Source organism: Aptenodytes patagonicus, chromosome 6 (genome assembly GCF_965638725.1).
Source record: "Aptenodytes patagonicus chromosome 6, bAptPat1.pri.cur, whole genome shotgun sequence".
NCBI classification, from domain to species: Eukaryota; Metazoa; Chordata; class Aves; order Sphenisciformes; family Spheniscidae; genus Aptenodytes; species Aptenodytes patagonicus.
In genome coordinates this window covers 16,721,856-16,740,694 of record NC_134954.1, presented here as the reverse complement: position 1 = coordinate 16,740,694, position 18,839 = coordinate 16,721,856, and the positions used below count along the sequence as shown (strand labels likewise).

Sequence of the window (18,839 nt, the reverse complement as noted above, 5' to 3'; positions counted from 1 at the left end):
ACAAATTAGATTTTAAGCAAATTAATCACTTAAGAGAATACTTTTGACCTTAATTTCTCAGTGCTTGAGAATCTCATCATGAGCCATGTAGAAAATGTAGCGTATGATCATGTAAATAGAGAACTTCTGTACTCCAGAGTAAGTGGCCCAAGATACCATAATTCTGGCCTATCTTAATATGTAACTTTTGGGATGCCTAATGCTGTCTGCCACCGTAATACAATTAGTTGTGGTGTTTGCTGTGCACAGGATACCTGCAAAGAGGGAGAATCCATGTTTTGTTCACTATCACTTTTACTTCCTAATCAGTATTTTCTATACTGAGAGTAAATAAAACAGTATTAAATTATAGAGGGGGGTGTTGAAATAAAGTTTTTAGTATTTGTGAGACCTCATACTTTCCTTGGTCAGAAACAGCTATCTGTTATGAATTACTATGCTCTAGTTCACCTACCATAGCCATAGATTCATTGTACTCTTTTCTCAGAGAGCCCTCTACTGACCTAAAATACAGTATGTTGAACTGAATGTCAAGATACCCCAAAATATCGTTTGACCTGTAGTGTAACTACATGCCCTGGTACCAAGGTAGATTTCAGTAAGAACAAAAACACATGTGGCACTACTCAATTTTTGAGAAGTTCTGAGTTTTCAAAAGTTGACAGCTTTAGTGCAAAGCAAACATGTTTGTGATCAGATTTCTATTTCTTCGTCTAATCAAGTGAATGTGGTTCTTCAGAAAAATAGAGGGTCAAAGAACTGGTTGTTTTCTCATGCTCCTCCCTCTTACTTTTCTTGTATGAGTCAGTTAACTTTTTTGGGGGGTGACGAACATAAGAAAAACAACTGCATAGACTGATTATGCAGGAAATTTTTCTACAGTAAATTGAGATCCCAGTATTAAAAATGTTCATTAATTTATCATGAGTCTCACGATTACTGCCACTCATCCAGTAATACTAGGTGCTGAAATTATGTTATTGCCAGGGAATCACAGATTTCATTTAAATAAACTCAATTTCTCATGCTTAATTAAAAAAATCTGATAACATGAAGTAAGTCGGAGGTGGGGAGGGAACCAGCAGAAAGCAAATTCAGGAAATTTGCTTGTATTATCAGAAATATTTCTTTAATTTTGCATGGTGAAGGGGTTGGGGAAGGCCGATTACTTTAACATTCGAGATTGCTAATGTTGTGGTTCTGAGAGGGGATCTTAATATACACAGAGATTTACTCCTTATTTACATGGCTGTGGACACTGAAACCATTGTTTATGTTTGGGTTGATGTCAAAAGATCTCAGCAGGTCACTCTGCTAGTCAGTACGTGTGGAAGGAGAGACCCCTTGATGCAAAGAGATGGACACCTGAGATTAGACAGTGTAACAGCCAGCCGCAAAAGTTAAACCTTTTCATTCACCTTTGCAAGAAAAAAGAGAAAAAAAGCATTGTCATTTTCAACACACTGTTATTGATCACCCGAAACCGCACAGTGTCTTTCCATGCTCTTTCCTCATCCATGAACCACATGGGTAACGTGTGAAGGGAGAGGTGCAAGGTGTGAGGGCAAACGTGACTCAAAAAAGGAAGTTGAGGCTCAGAGTTCAAACGAGTTAGTTGCCCAGTGTCACACACTGATCAATTACAAGGATTGTTTGAGTCTGTAGCAGGAAGTCTCACATATAGAGGTCTGTTGAGTCTGTAGTTGGGAATCTACACAGGTCTACTACACTACCTTGTTACATTATCTGCTTTCTAATATGAGTTGTTGTGGTTTTGGTAGATTAGCTGCCATGTGTATGCTAGTTTTCTCTAAAAGTGCACAGGTATCAGTAGGGTAAAGTGTTGTTAATGTTCATAGAATAAAATTATATAATAAAAACCTGAAAATTATAGACTGCAGGAAAGAAGAAAAAGTATGTTGCAGAGGTATATGGCTTGAGGAGTCGCCACTGCAGAATTCAGGTTTCAAGTAGCTGTGTCTAATTCATTCCAGCAGGTAAAATTGGAGTACAGCACTACTTAAGAGCAGTGTTCACAAAAGGATAAACATGGCAGTTTACCTGATTTTTTAAGTTATGTTGTTTTTAACTTGGCATATGAAGACATGTGAGATGTCTATTTAGATTTTAGCACTCTTAATGTAACTAAAAATGTCCTAAAGGCTCAGCACTTACACTCACTGAGGTTTACATAGCGCACAGGCTAGATATCACGCACAGTTACAAAGTTCAGTAGACAAAAAAAAAAACAAACACCACAACAAAAAAAGACTGGCACGTGAACTTCTGTGGTAAAGAAACTGCCTGCACACTATATGCTAATGTTTATTCTAGCAGATTGATCTCTATCATGCATAATATTTTCTTATCTTCATATCCACTAAATATGTTTTCATTTTATTCATCTTACAAGTTTCTCATCATACAACAGAATGGAAGATGGATTGCCATGCCTGTGTTGTGTGTAAAACCAGATAACATTTAAGACGTGTCCCTGCAAGACATGATCAATAACAGCATGCCCCAAAAGCAATACTGAATCTGTGTAAAAAAGGCTGAGTGGAGCCTTTCACGTTTTTGTGTCCTGGGTTTTAAGTATTCAATTTTTTTAAAAAATTTGTATGCCAGTAGACATGCTTTGAGTTATTAGTAGACAGCTTGGATATTTGAGGAAGCAAGTTGCCTTGAAAACTGAGTTTAACTCACTGAAAAAACAGGTGTGACGTACTCACCAAAAAAATAATTTCTATGATGAACCCTTCCAACTCCATTTTAGTTCATTTCCTTATTTACATTTTAAAACAGCTAAAAAGATAAAATGTTTATAATTTACATAAATGAACATATTGTGTGTGTTTAATCCAGTTATTGTTTTATTGTCACAGTCTTTTGGAGACTGGTGCAGATCCACCTGATGTCCCTGAGAGCTGACTTTTATAGTGAAATTAGGTTCATAAGTTGGGTAGAATTGCAGGAAGACATAGTTCCTAAATGAATAGGTTATAACACTTTGGAAGAGAGAAGAACCTACGGCTTCATTTAGGAAGTGTCATGTGATACTGAATCATCTTTAACACCAGCATTTTTGGAAGTTGTTGGTTTGGTTTTTTTTAGCTTTTGGGATCTGCGTGGTGTCAGAGAGATAAAGGCAGGGACAGTAGTTACTTCCTTCCTACAAAGATGTTTACGCTGTAAGGTAAAAGACTTTGAAAAAAATTTACCTTGGTATAAACCTGTTTTGAATATTCAGATTTATTTTGCAATATACAGTATAACTGTACAATTGTTATCGTTCATATTAATATCTATCTCTAAAGTAATTGGAAGTTCATTAAATACATTTTAGTTTACTGAAGAATACCTTTCCCAAAGCCAAGCGCAGTGGAAACATAATTGATTATTTTTTAATTTTAAATTGTATAAGAAAAGCATTTCAGAATCAATTAGCATTTGAACTATAATTTTTTTCTTTAGACTTGTTAATTGTGTAAATGTTACATCAATTATTGTGTGTATTGTGTGTGTATTATTATGTATAAATGTTATTTGAGAAGTTGTCATTAGTGTTATAACCAGTTCGGTATGGGAATAGACTCAATTATGCAGCTTTAGCATTTCAGTTTATGAGAAAATTGTTGTCTTTACTCTTTGCTAAGTTATTCTTGCATTTAATAATCCAGTAGTCAGTCTGAACCATTTTTCAACAGGGAAAAGGGGGCAGAAGCTTGCCTTTATTTTCCATGTATATTCAGTGTTGTACTCAGGGGAATGGTATATCCAAAAATAAGACTATAAATAAGAAATCAGTAGCCTTTTCTGTCTTGCTTGATATATGCTTCTGCAGCATTATTACTTACTCTGTTAAAACCAATGTTCTGAGCTTTCCTTTATGTGATTGATTTCTTCCAGATTAGCCTACGAAGTACGTGATGTAATATCCACCGTTACCTGTTTACTAACACACAAATGTCTGCAGTATTACATACAGAGATACTGTAAAGTTTCCAAAATGCTTCAGTCAGTCATAAGATTCTGATGGTATAACTTTATTTGAATAGGAAAGAGAAAACAACTTTGGTCTTACGAAAAATAAGAAAAGAAAAAAAAAATAAAATTGCTTGGAAGAAATAGAAATAAGGCAAGAACTTACAAAAATCAAGCCAGATTCTGTAGGAGATAATGATGAAAAGGAAAGATGCTTACTAGGGTATTCTCCTCTTTAATGCCACTTTTGTGCCTCAGAAAAGAAGCATTTTTTCCCTACTTTTGTGTTCTTAAACATTGCGGTAACAGATTGAAAAGTATCAGTAGCACTGTATAACTGTTCATGTCCCTCCCTGAAATATACCTATGAATATGCATCTTACATTACCGTTTAGTGAAGATTTTTGCAGAAACGGGGTGTCAGGGAAGAATTCAAATGTTTAGTGTGATATAGTACTATTTAGGATTCAATGAGTTTGGGCTCCGTATAGAATACCTCCTCTTTAATAAGATGTTATTTCATTGCCACAGTTGCTTTTCCATAGCAACTTACAGGTTGTTAATGTTTTGGGCAGCTATACCTTGAAAGAGTTCCATGCAGGACAAGGAAGGATTTTGCATGGCATTTGGACATTTAGAACCAGATTTTTACAGTTGCTTATAGCTGGATTATATGAACCTCATTTGGATACAGTTTTGTACAGGTTTCTGTTTGCCCTAACAGTTTTATTTTTTGTATTTCCGTGATACCTCTCTGATATTCCTGAGACCAATGTTTTCTAATGCTTTTCAACCCAGAGACTTCTGTGTATAATCACTGATAGAAAACGTAATGGCCTTCAAGCATTAATGGCCCGTGCAGTCGGGAAGTTTGGAGAAAAGTTTCATGAGCGGTTACTGTGTAATATTTTAACACAGATGTCCAAACACAGTATTTTTCATCTTCCTTCAAGTTCACTCTTAGTTCTTTAGTTTTTCTGATAACAGCCTGACGTACAATTATTCCTCCCTATTTTTTTCTCACTCTATATATGGTAAGTTTTTTCTTCATGCCTTTTGCAATATTGTATTCTCTAGAGGTAAATCTCAATAGCTTCACAGTGTGTGTCTGCTCAGATGGAGGTTGCAGCCTGATATACAGCATGTTCCCTCTGTCTCTGTACCCAAATCAATCTGTGGCCAGGTCAAAAAACAGTATTTCTTTAATGCTTTCTGAGAAATGTTGTTGGGGTTCTATTAATCTTTCTCCAGGAAACTTGTATTTCTGATACTAACCTGTTTTCATCTACTTTCCTGGGAGATGGTTTTCCTTTCCAATTGCTGTACTGTTGTTTTTAATATTACTTAGCATTGTTGTCTTTTCCTACTACTTTGTATTGTAGAATTAAAATGCTACTTTCAGCACAGCAACTATCATATTGCTTTTGAAGGATAGATATTATTCTAACCCCCCCAACACCTTGGGAAGTATTGTACAACATGATTCTATTCAGTCCACGTTTTTATCAACACAGTCACCATCACCTGCAGCCATCAGTCCATTTTAGAGCACAGCCCTACAGGTGTTTTTTTCCCTTTTGCAATATCAAGATATGAAGAAGATGAATTAAAGTTTCTTGCATGTTTTTATCAGTGTGTTTTTATAGCTCCCACAAACGGTGAGGGACTTGGCAGCCTAGAGACTGAAATCCTCTGTTTAATCACAGGCTAGGTATAGTTCAGCAGAAAGACATATTTCTATACACAGCCCCTGTAGCATGTGTAAGCCTTGAGCTGGAGAGCCTGTCTTCTATAAGTGAAAAAAGCACTCAGGCCAGTCGGTCCCTGGCCTCGTCTCTGGAACTGTTGAAAAGAAGCTTTCATGCCATTGAGTTTCATGACAGGTGCTAATGTCTAGTCTGGAGTGGACTGAGAGTTCCCTTTCACTCATTTGGGAATTTCTTTCTGCAAGTTACTGAGAGAATGTAGTGTTCTATCCAGTTTGGAAGTTGTATGTCTGCGTGCATCAAGTTGTCACATATCTCTTCAAAAGACTTTAGGTTTTCAGGTCAGCTTGCATTCAGCTGTGGGCTTGATCTGAAGCTCATTAATGTCTGTGATGTTTGGGGGTTTTTTTTGCTTGTGCTTTGTCTCAAAATCTGATAACTAAAACCAGAGAACTAAGTAAAACAATAAACCTCATTCCTATTTTTAGAATGTTGAGATGTCTTATTTGAAAACAAAGCAAAACTAAGGCCCTTCAGAGACTCCTGCAGTATTGTAGGTCCACAGAAAAACTACTGCACAGAATTCTTGTGTGTGATCATAAATTGTAATCTCTTAACATTTTTTAAATGTTGTATTAGAAAGACAATGGTCTAGGTCATTTTCCTTTTCACAAAGATGTGCTTATGGGGTTTTATTCATTTTTCCCTGAAAATCCAACGTAATGAAAGGCTGTGATATTCCAAAAGAAGTGCTGGCTATTAAATCTGCTAGAAATTATTTGACTGATTTGTGTTTGTTTGTTTGTTTTTCAGCTAACAGGACAAGTGACTTTGCAAATTGCCAGTGAACCAGTTTTGCCATTTAATGCCCTCGACATCGCGTTAGAAGTTCAGAACAGTCTTAAAGGTAATTTTTGTTAGAGGAATATTGTTCTCCATTGATACAGAGAAGAAAAAGGATCATCTACTCCCTGATACGGATTTTCAATTTCCACTTGAATGGTAGCGAGTGATTTTACTAGTTAAACAGTGTCATTATATAATGCTAAATAAAATACAGTTTTTGTTGCTAAATAAAGCCATAAAATGTTTATATTTCTTCTGATGTTACTATGTCAGTTAAGCAATAATTAGTATTAAAATCTCATCGTTACAGTCAAAAGATAACAACCTCTGTGACTGAACTTGATTTTAATTCCCTTCAAGGCTTTGTTCAGTACAAGCAAGAGAGGACTTGTAATCCCATTGCCATTTGGCTCCTTAATTTTCACAATCATCTTCCTTGTTTGGTTATTCCACTAACTCACCTTGTTGGAAGAGCATGCTAACTTTTCTCCTTTTGCAGGTGCAACATAGCACAATAATTTACCAACATGTATTGTTTGAGTTGATTAAGCACTGAGACCCTGGAAGCTCTGTATTTGAAACTGATCTTGGTGTGTTTGGGACAATGGGTTGGGGTTAGGGAGAGGGACAAAAAAGGTTCCTAGTCAGAAAGTAAACAGAAGTGACTGGTAACTTGGAAATGATATAATTCTCATAGACTCTGGATTTGGCACTGTTTGCTAGGTGTAGAATGAATGCCTTGATATGAGACTGCTCCATCAAGATTGTGGAGCCATTACTAATGTTCCTGTGTTGCCTTCTCATTTCTGGCTCTTTCTGTTGTCTTGTGGCCTTTTAGGGCTTGATAAAAGAAAAAGCATTCTGCAGTCTTTTTGGCCTATGTTGACAACAGAACCCAATTAAGCCAATAGGCCTTGGCTTGAGCTGTTTAAGATAACACAGTTAAAGGGTGCAGTTGTGCATTCCCTTTGCTTCTGGGGGCTGTTTCGGGTTTTTTTTTCTCTACAGTTGGTAGAAAAATGTTGATATAAGGAACAAAACCCATTGTATGTTACTGAGATGTTCTCTGCTACTACCTAGACTACAAAAGAACAACAAACCTTCTTCTTATCAATTATGAAAAGATTATCTGTCTTAGCTCCAGTCCTGAAGACTAAGGAAGGAGAGGAAGTCTAGGTTCTAACGCTATCTAGTGTCACTCATCTATATAAGCTTTATTCTTCAGTATTGTGTGTCTTCCTCCTCCCATTCTGTCCTTTTTCCCTTACAGTTTCCTTGTATCTTAGTGTATTCAAATGAAAGCCAACTCTCCTTCCTTTTCTGTGACTGGTTGAAAGTAGGCTGGATGTGCAGAGCACATAAGAGGCTTAGTCCTTGGAGATTAAATCTTTTGATAACTTAGCTGCCAAACTCTAACATAATTGTGTACAAACTGAGATATTTCAGAAGCTGGTATTCTGGTCAGAATTCAGTGAACTTAAAAGGAATGGTAAAAGGTACATCCCTGACAAGAACCCCCACGAAATTTAAGAGACTACTGCAAAGCATGCCCTTGTTAGGACCTCACAGTGGAAAAATGTGAGATACATAAAACCATGTTGTTATTTCCTCTTCTCCAGTTATGTCTCTTATACAGATTACCTGTAGTGTGCAAAGGCCTTTAAAAAATAATTTTTCTATTTACACATTTATGGAACTCTCAAGTTGATCTGTTAAATAAAGATGGAAGTTCTATAAAACCACACCAAAACTTTACATATAGTTTAGTAGAATGTGATATCTTATCCCAAACTTAAAGATTTTTTGCAATCTTGAGGTGTTTCCCCTGCATTTCATTCACTCCCTACAGTATAAGGTCTCTCTTTCCTGTAATACACATTCATAGAAGTATGATACCTTTTCTTTAATCTTTGCCATCCATCATTGTCAAGACCTAGGAGTCAGTAGGCTGGCATTGGTCTGGAATCAGTGAGCATCCAAAAAGACAAGTAATTTTAGCTCTCTTGTGTCATATAAACATTGGTTTAGTTCAGCCTAAACACAGCAGGGAATAATCATCAAATAAAAAGTGTGGCTCAGCTGGTATTCCTTCAACTGAACATGAGATGTCTGGTATTATTCTTCCTTTCTTCTTTATTTTGAGTAACAGGAAATTGTGATTTAAACTGTCTTTTTTCCTCTAACTTCGGTTAGATCATTTAACTCAACCACTTCAGGGGAGGGAAAATTATTTTCTAGGCTGTAGGGCCAGCAGGATAAATTTTCTCCCAGCTGTTTATTTTGGAGTTTTGTTTAATGATTTTTCTCATGACTTTCATGTCTCATCTATCTCTGACTTGTGTCAAATAGCAGTTTATTTTTATTTTGGAAACCAATAAGACAATGGTCTTTTTCCTGGTTACTTAAATGAGAAGTTGTACTTTTTAACATGGCTCATGAATTTCTTCATTCTTCAAAAGATTTTATGTTGTCTTAGATTTCCAGCTCAAAGGTGCATTGTCTTAGTAAACTATTTCCTTCTCCAACTTGATGCAAACTGTAAATGTAGAAAAGGTGAAGGGAAATCTGCACAACTTGCTAGATTTGTTCATTAGGCTTAATTTTGTGCCTTTGGGATCTGGTTCAACCAGTCACTTAAACGCACATTTTATTGCCTGTTGGACTTTCTCACATGAAGTTAAATCATATGTGTAAATACTGGAGTCACAGTTTTGCAGTCTCCTGGATGTCCTCACAGAAGGATGTGTGTGTCTTAATATTTGTTAATACTGCATTTATTTATGTTTCCAAAGGATTTAATTCTGTAATGTGGTGGGTGTCTGTACTGTTAGCTCCATTAAATTCAATGGGATTATTAGCACTTTATAAGCCATTTCTTACATTCAGGATAGGCTGGATGGCAGGTTATAGGGTAACGTCATCCACAACATGTTTACATCTGGCTTGAGGCCTGTTCCTCAGAAAGATGGGGAAATGGCTGTTAAGTGACATGTGTTCCCTCCGCTTGCACACACCAGAACTCTTGGAAACAAGCTACTGCTTTTGGGTTTACCTGAAAGGAAGGGTTGTGACTGGAGAGACATTTCTTTCTGTGCATCTGCCGATGGTCTGATGTTTAACAGGAAACCTCGTGGTCATAAATGATATGAGATGGGTTCCAAGACTGAAATCCAAGTCCCCGGGGCTATTCAGGCTGTTATCTATCTGATCACAGATGTGATATTTTAGAGAAATTCATAAATAGGTGACAGTTTAAAATATTCTCATTAACTACACATTGCAACTGTGCGGTGTTTGTGCCTTTCATACATTTAAAATCAAGACCCACTGCAACTTGAATCAAATACAAGAATATCTCGCTAGGCCTTGCATGCTATGAAAACCCAATTTATCTTTTGAGGTAGGGCACAGATAAGACGTCAAACCTGGTGTGTGAATGATACAAATGGTTCTTTTAAGCACTTATATAGAAGTATTTTGTATGTATATGCAAGTTGAAATGTATAAGTATTTGTATATAAGTATTTTGTGTGTATATAAGCATTTTTATTCAAAACATATTCATATCATCCACTGAATGCTTTTAGCACTGTGCAGTCTGGACTTGCTCCTTATAGCCTATCTTGCACTGTATTTGAGCCTCTTTGAAACTTAGTGTGTATTTCAGCAAGCTTCAGGGATTGATGATGGAAGTGTTAAAGTGTCTCACTGGGATCAAAAGCCTTTCTGTACCTTTTCACCTGACTGACTCACCAATAACAAGTTCAGTCACACAGCTTACAAAAACAAAGGCAACCAGGTTTGATGCTAGCCATGTCTCTCACTTAGGTGCTGTTGGCTGTAGAAGCTGATATCGTTTCATTATTGCAGGTCACTGGGCCCACCTAGGATCATGCAGACCTTTCAAAAATTGGTATCTGTTGCCCTAGCCTTGGATGGTGGCTGAGTAGCACTAGGCACACATGCTAAGATTCCCTAGTTGTGGCTTTCATCACAGGCTGCTGAAGTTGGTAAGCAAATCAGATAAGCTGTAAGCCATCTCTAATAGGTACTGGCTGAGAGAGATCTATGAAGACAAATTAAGTTAACTGGGGGTGAGATTTTCTGTTTTTCCCTATATAGGGAGGGCAAGGGCTGTGATTTCAAGCTCTTTGGCTGATGCAGTGTCAGTTGTGTGTGGCTTCCTATCAGTTGGGCCCTTTCTTCTCCCCAGAATGGATGTTTTACAGATGTTACAGCAGCTGAAGTACTTGGGGTGATAATAGTAGGCAGTGCTAGCAGAAATTTAAAAATAGTCTGTTTTATGATAAGCCATTTCCAGGAAGTCTGCATGACTTTCCACAGCTCTGGCTCAACCCGTACATTTCAAAACATCAGCCTAAACTCTCCATCCTTAGAAAAATCAATACAGAAACATATCTCTGTCATTTAGTTGATGGCTGCATACTCATTGCCTACAGCTATCTGCTAGTCTTCAGCTTGGCATCATTTTACCTGCTTGACCGTATTTCCCTGATCATTTAGGGTGCTTTTCAGAGTTACTTTCTCCATCTGTCCATAATGTTCAGAAAGCGTCCTTTTTTACTGTTCCCACCCATTATTCTTGACTGCTACAAAGGTGAAAAATGCAACAGTTAGTTATCTGTATATATGATAGAAATAACTTCTTTGCCATGAGACACTGACATCTTGTCTTCAATATCCTTTCAAAGATATTGTATATTAGTACTGGCAAACCTTTCATCAGCCTTTAAAAAAAAAATCATGGAAAAATGCATTTTCCGTGGACAAAGCATTTGGTACTGAAGGGAAAGAATGAGCATCTATTCTGTGTCAGTAGGCCTTATATGTTTCCATAGCTCTGTACAAAGTCATTCATAACTTCCTCTGTATTGACATGCATAACAATATGTCACAACATGCCTTTTCAATGATAGCCTCTTTGAACAGAGGCTTCTTATAGCAACGTCAGATTAGTTTGCTTGGGCAGTAGCAGTCGTGGTAGCAAAATTGAAGCTGTTGGCAACATACTCTTTGCACTGACGTCTGTGGATTTGTGTTTCTGCCCCCTTTTAGGGTACTTTCTACAAAGCTTTCCCATTCAGATTTTCCACTGCCAGGTCTGATCATCCAATTTTGCACAGCATGAAAAATCTTCCTAGTGAATGCAACAACACACCGTAGCTGATCATGAATGTGCAAGCTAATTAAAACCTAAAGCAATTTCCCCTCTCTCTTACATGCAAACACATGTTCACATGCATGGAGAGCGAGCGTCATGCCTTAAACTGCTGATTTGTCTGTGCTTATTCTCCTGTAGGTACTTGTAGGCAAGTATGTTCATATCAGAGGGCACAAACACAATTTTGAAATGTTAAATCTCTAGCAGTACTTTTCATAAGAGCAATCAGTTACGCAGGGAAAGGCTATTGTATTCAATGTCTGTAAAAATAAATATCTATTTGGTGTAACCTGTTTCTGTATAAAATCCAGTTACATTTAGCAAGTATAATGAAATTCAACAGTATAATTCTCTGATCGAGTATACATACTCCTGAGTCACTTTCTTGTACTTGCAATTTTATTTATTTAACAACTAAACAACTAGCTTAGATGATTCATCATGATTCATACTGAAGACAAAAGGACAAAGAATACAAAGTATAATAATGTAGCGTTGTTTTATCTCGAGTGAAGTAACACTTGCAGGTTTTTTTATTTTCTCTATAGAAGCATCACAAGATGTTTAAGACATTATTAGTTAATGCATCCTTTTCTTTAAGAATCATTTGCCCTTCCACTCCCAGCTTCTCAACTTGAGAAATGCATAAATCACAGTTTCCCTTGGCAGTGAAGTTCAGTGTGTTATGGTAAAAACTACTGATGCCCTTAAAGCTATAGAATCATAGAATCATTAAGGTTGGAAAAGACCTCTAAGATCATCGAGTCCAACCGTCAACCCAACACCAACACCACCATGCCCACTAAACCATGTCCCTAAGCGCCACATCTACATGTCTTTAAAATACCTCCAGGGATGGGGACTCAACCACTTCCCTGGGCAGCCTGGTCCAATGTTTAACCACTCTTTCAGTAAAGAAATTTTTTCCTCATGTCCAATCTAAAACTCCCCTGGTGCAACTTGAGGCCATTTCCTCTTGTCCTATCGCTAGTTACTTGGGAGAAGAGACCGACACCCCTCACTACAACCTCCTTTCAGGTAGTTGTAGAACGCGATGAGGTCTCCCCTCAGCCTCCTTTTCTCCAGGCTAAACAACCCCAGTTCCCTCAGCCACTCCTCATAAGACTTGTTCTCCAGACCCCTCACCAGCCTCGTTGCCCTTCTCTGGACACGCTCCAGCACCTCGACATCCTTCTTGTAGTGAGGGGCCCAAAACTGAACACAGTATTCGAGGTGCGGCCTCACCAGTGCCGAGTACAGGGGCACGATCACTTCCCTACTCCTGCTGGCCACACTGTTTCTGATACAGGCCAGGATGCCATTGGCCTTCTTGGCCGCCTGGGCACACTGCCGGCTCATGTTCAGCCGGCTGTCGACCAGCACCCCCAGGTCCTTTTCCACCAGGCAGCTTTCCAGCCACTCTTCCCCAAGCCTGTAGCGCTGCATGGGGTTGTTGTGGCCGAAGTGCAGGACCCGGCACTTGGCCTTGTTGAACCTCATACAGTTGGCCTTGGCCCATCGATCCAGCCTGTCCAGGTCCCTCTGCAGAGCCTTCCTACCCTCGAGCAGATCAACACTCCCGCCCAACTTGGTGTCGTCTGCAAACTTACTGAGGGTGCACTCGATCCCCTCATCCAGATCATTGATAAAGATATTGAACAAGACCAGCCCCAAAACTGAGCCCTGGGGAACACCGCTTGTGACCGGCCGCCAACTGGGTTGAACTCCATTCACCACAACTCTCTGGGCCCGGCCATCCAGCCAGTTTTTGACCCAGCGCAGAGTACACCTGTCTAAGCCGTGAGCCGCCAGCTTCTCTAGGAGAATGCTGTGGGAGACGGTGTCAAAGGCCTTACTGAAGTGCAGGTAGACCACATCCACAGCCTTTCCCTCATCCACGAGGTGGGTCACCTGGTCATAGAAGGAGATCAGGTTGGTCAAGCAGGACCTGCCTCTCATGAACCTGTGCTGGCTGGGCCTGATCCCCTGGTTGTCCCGCTCATGCCTTGTGAGCGCCCTCAAGATGAACCGCTCCATCATCTTCCCCGGCACCGAGGTCAGGCTGACAGGCCTGTAGTTCCCCGGATCCTCCTTCCGGCCCTTCTTGTAGATGGGCGTCACATTGGCAAGCCTCCAGTCGTCCGGGACCTCCGCCGTTAACCAGGACTGCTGATAAATGATGGAGAGTGGCTTGGCGAGCTCCTCCACCAGCTCCCTCAGCACTCTCGGGTGGATCCCATCCAGCCCCATAGGCTTGTGAGTGTCCAGGTGGCGTAGCAGGTCGTTGACTGCTTCCTCTGAAGTCTCTTAGTTGTCTGTGGTAGCACTAGTCATAGACACTTGCAGGTTTTGTACTGAAGTATTAAAAAAGGGCCTGGGTGTTTGTTTCATAGTGAGTGCTGGTTTCGAGTGTGAGGTAAACGGTGCTTTTTACTCATGACTGTGAAGTAAAATGTCATTGGTTTAGGGGCAAAATGCATGCTGTGAAGGAGTGAGAGCATTCACAGGATTTTTATGTTTAAAAGGGTGGTCTGTTTGGCTTCATTTCCAAATATAGAATGATATATTTTCCCTTTATCTCACCTTCCCTATTGAAAAGGCATAGCTGACAATTGTTTATGTAATATTCAGAATAAAAATTATAAATGTTGTATGTTACTTGGAATATGAAGTGCTTTGCTGAAACCAAAGGATTCTTTCTAACAGGGTGAATTTAAACCTTTCCATACTGACACAAGTCCCAGGGTAAGGTATCCACAGTGCCTGGATTATACGCATGGAAATCTCAAGTTCTTCAGCTGCACAGGATGTTTGCCTGAGATTTGAAAATTGAAGATACTGATATTTTGCAAAATATCCCAAATGTACCAAGTTTATGTGCTTGGAGAATATTTTTCTGAGGCATCAGCCTAACTTAATCAGACTTTAAATTACTCCAGACTCAATCAGAAAGATAGCAACCCTTTACGTCAAGGTACTACCGTGCCTGTTATCCATTCTAATTAGGGAAAGATGGATTGGGCAAGAGCCATTGACAAAGCTACCTTGTCCCAAGACAGACATAAACCATCTTCTCTCACTCCCGTTCCCACAGGGAGCTTCTGTTCATTGTTGAAATTCATCTTGATAACTCAGGAAAGCTGACAGTTTCTCTCACACCAGCATCTGTCTCTCCATGTATTTTGGATCATTTCATGTTTTGCTAGATTGGAATGCATTAGTCAGCTGAATGACAGGAGTGCATGGGCATCTATGAACTCCTTTCCCTTTGCTGAAATGTATCCAATAGCAAATCACTTTTTCCGTGTGAGAGGGAGAATATGTCATATTCGGGCATGTCCTTGAATTTCTTAGTTGTACCTATTTGCTTTTCCATTCCTGTTATATGCTCACCTTTCAGACTCCATCCATAAATAGTTTGAGAAATGGGTTGATGTTCTCCATTTACTATTTCTGATGTCTCCATATATCTCTTAGACAAGGGACATTAGTATTCATTTAACTTGTGTCTTGAACCACCTTGTTGGGTTAGTCATTTCAGGCACTAGGATACTGAACTCACTGAGGTTTGTACATTCAACTAAAGGTGAGACAGCTTCTAAAGCTGAATGGTTTGTTTTGATTAAATCGTCATTTAAAAGATCTAAGGATAGTTGATTTCCTTGTCCTTAATAGGCAAAGTGAATCTTGGCCTTAAAGATCATTTCTGCACACTGGATATGTTTTTGCTGACTGATGTTACTTTTGACTTTATATCAGGTTCAGACTCTGCTTTCTCTCTCCATGTGCTTGTAAAAATTAACGAAGTTTATGCGTGCACTGGGAAAGAAGGGCATGCTTTTCACCTGCACTGCAGGTGGGGATAGACTGCACATTCACAATGCTCCCATTCATGTATCATATTCTTCTTTCTGGACTATTAACAGGGAAATATCGAAATCATGGTGTGCTCCAAAGTGCTGTGGGCTTTTATTTTTTTGCTGTCTGTGTAGGATTGCAAACAAAGTAACAGTTAACACTCCAAGTTTAAAAAGTTTTGAAAATATCGACTGGATTAGAATATACATTTGGATATCAGTTAAAGTGTTAGTTGGCTCATTGACATATGATTTAAGTGATTAAGAGGAACAATTTGACATCCCCTCTGCAACTGTTGTTAACCTCTAGGATTCTAAAATGTTGAACAAAATTCAATTAAATTCTGCATATTATGATTTTCTATACAGCAGTCATTGTGGAATCTAAGCACAAGCTTTCAAACTTCAGAGCAGTAGCATCAAATGACGTTGAATAAATTCTGTCTCAGAAGGACGTTACAGTTACTGATTTATAACCATTGCTTCCTGCATGCTTATTTTTCCAATGGTAGATTTCAAGCTGTACCCCAAAATCGTTCCTCATAGCTTATTAGGTTTTAAAAGACCACAGCCCAAATTGATCTTCTTTGAAAAATAGATCAGAGCTTATGCACAATGATCTATGGCTTTCCTTGATCCATTACATAATTCTCACAAGGGAAAAGAGGCTCAGGTTTTAATTGGACTCTTAATTTTGACTTCTAAGCAAGAGTAAGAAGTGATGTTCTCTGAATCACTGGCAACTGCCTTTCTCTTACTGTTCCTAGGTGATGAAGTAGACATTCCTCAGTTGCTTGCAGTGGCATCACGTCTGAGGGACACTGCAGAATTGTTCCAATCAGATGAAATGCGCCCAGCTAATGACCCCAAGGAGCGAGCTCCTATCAGAGTCAGGATGCTCAATGATGTGCTACAAAGCTTGGAGAAAAGCTTCCTGGTTCATCGAGCTCCTCCAGGACTTTACAGGTATGGTGTTCAACATGTTCTTCATTTGAGCTAAAATGGTAATCTCGCATTGCTTGCTTTTCAAAACTGTCATGCTCTTTTAAAAAAAATCTCAGTGAGTATCCAAGATTAAAGCTGGTTTTTCCCATCTCATCCTTTCTGCAGAAAACTTTAATTCATTACAATACAAGAGGTCATTAGAATGCAACACTGTAGCATTTCTGTCATGACATCACTGCTAACAAGATGTATGGTGTGATGGCAACTCAGGCAGCGTGACAGATACTTGTGTTAGACGGTACAGTAAGCTTTCAGAAGAAGAAAATATTTTGAAGTCTAATACTGCTTAACAAGCTCCACCTATATTTTATTTAAAACTTTCTACAGTTCATTGAAGATTCAGAATTATACGAGATACTGTGTAGCATTATTTAACATATTTAATTATATAGCGTTGTTCTTGGGTACATTTCAACCAGTCAAAGGCAGTACAGTGGAGTGAATGAGGGGGCCTTAGTCAGTCACCATTCATAACATCTTGTCTCTAGTTAGAATTATTCTCCAATATGTATTCAGCTGCACTACCCAGGTTGATTTTAAGATGTCATAATCACTCCATCTTTCACTTTCTAAGAAAGAAGTCTACAGGTCTATAACTTTCACTATAGATTCCTCTACCAAAAAAAACTTATGGCAATCAGTAGCTTAAAAAAAGTTTGCAAAGTAAGAATTGGTCAAGCCTGCCCTGAGTAATGCCTGGCCCTCTGGCTGTTTAGGAGAAGTAATAAAGTGTGTGCATGTGCTTCAGCACAAACTGTCTGAAGCACTGTATTGCAGCCCATCAATGTAGTGTTTATAGCTTGACCCCAAGGATATGTTTTGAATGCCCTGGGCTATAGAGTGAGGGCATATGTGGGTTGTTTGACTTCACCAGGCCTATTGGGATTATTTTGAAGGACTCTGCAGCTGAAGATAGCCAATGGCTCATCCGTACTGCCCATTAGGGACTTCCCCAAGTAAAACTGTCCCTAAAGCCATACCCAGATTTTACTTTAGGGGAAACTGGTTGGCATACTCAAAAGAGAGTATGCTGACATACATACACAGGAGACAGACGGGGGCCAGGACACAGAAGTGAATGAGGCATCTATGTTATTTAGGAATATAAATATACTTGCAACCAGAACTAACTAAAGTAATAAAATGGTACTGTGTTGCAGTTGATGGGAAAATTTGTCAAATGTCTTGTGCAAGTGATTGTTTTAAGTGGGCACAAAATAGAGAGATGTTAGAGGTAGACTTTGGAAGAAAAGCAGAAAGCTACAGCATCAGGAGGAAGAGATTATTCCAAGCATTAGGAATGGCATAAAACAAATGCAGTCATCTTTTAACAAAACCAAAAGAAAAAAAAAAGAAAGGTAGTTGTGGTGAACTCAAGAGTGACAGTAAATAAAATCCCTACAGCTATAATAAAGAAAATATAACAATGATATTTGGGGAGGGGCTAATTTACTTTATTCCTGCTGTGACTGGATTTATAATATAAAGAAATAACCCAAAATGTGATTAAATAAAGTCTAATATTCCAGGGTTAGCACTGCTGTCTTTCTTGACTGAACTGGTATGGTGTTGCAAAGGAGCCATAAAACTGCTTAACATAATGTAATGTGTCAGCGTTGCATTGCAAAGGCACATTGTTGAATCTGGCCCAGTTCTTTATTTGCAAAAATAAATTATACCAAAAGTTAGGATTCCAATAACAGGGGGTTTTGAGGTCTTCTAATATTTAAATTCTTGCAGTGCTTGCAGTATTAAGTTTGTTATTCATCAAGATGTAATTGCTAGATATGCAGGTATAATGTGAATTAAATTTTTCACCTTCCTGCTCTCAGCAGTACTTTGGCACAGAGCGCGGTATTCACACTGGCAAAGTAGATAGTGTGGAAGTGAAAACTTTGTAATTTTTCCCCTCTTGATTTAATTACATTTGATACAAGATTTAACAGTAGACAATAAGGTTACTTTAGAGTTTGTGGGAAAACACTGGATTTTACTTTACTCTGAACTATTTTACCTAACATCATCTGGAGTGTAAAACAATAAAGTACACCTTATGTATCATCATTTAGATACTTATTTAAAAAGAATGCATTCTTTGTACTGTGCCAAGGTGTGTAATTGTAGTGTAGATTTACCTTTAATGCAAACAGAATTGAGGACAGTGATAATAGATTTCTGTTTCCTTTCCTGACATTAAAAATCTGCAGTACAGTTTCTTTCCAAAAAAAGCACCTAACAATGTGTCTTTATTTGTGTTAT

General features: G+C 38.6%; 1 protein-coding gene across 1 annotated transcript in view; it reads left to right on the top strand.

Moving 5' to 3' along the window:
• NAALADL2 (N-acetylated alpha-linked acidic dipeptidase like 2) overlaps nt 1-18,839 on the top strand; it is a 400,097-nt gene that overhangs the window by 365,222 nt on the left and 16,036 nt on the right. Inside the window, exons 12-13 of the mRNA XM_076341349.1 lie at nt 6,504-6,597; nt 16,343-16,541. Of these exons, the coding sequence (XP_076197464.1) occupies nt 6,504-6,597; nt 16,343-16,541 (293 nt within the window). The remainder of the gene's footprint in view (nt 1-6,503; nt 6,598-16,342; nt 16,542-18,839) is intronic.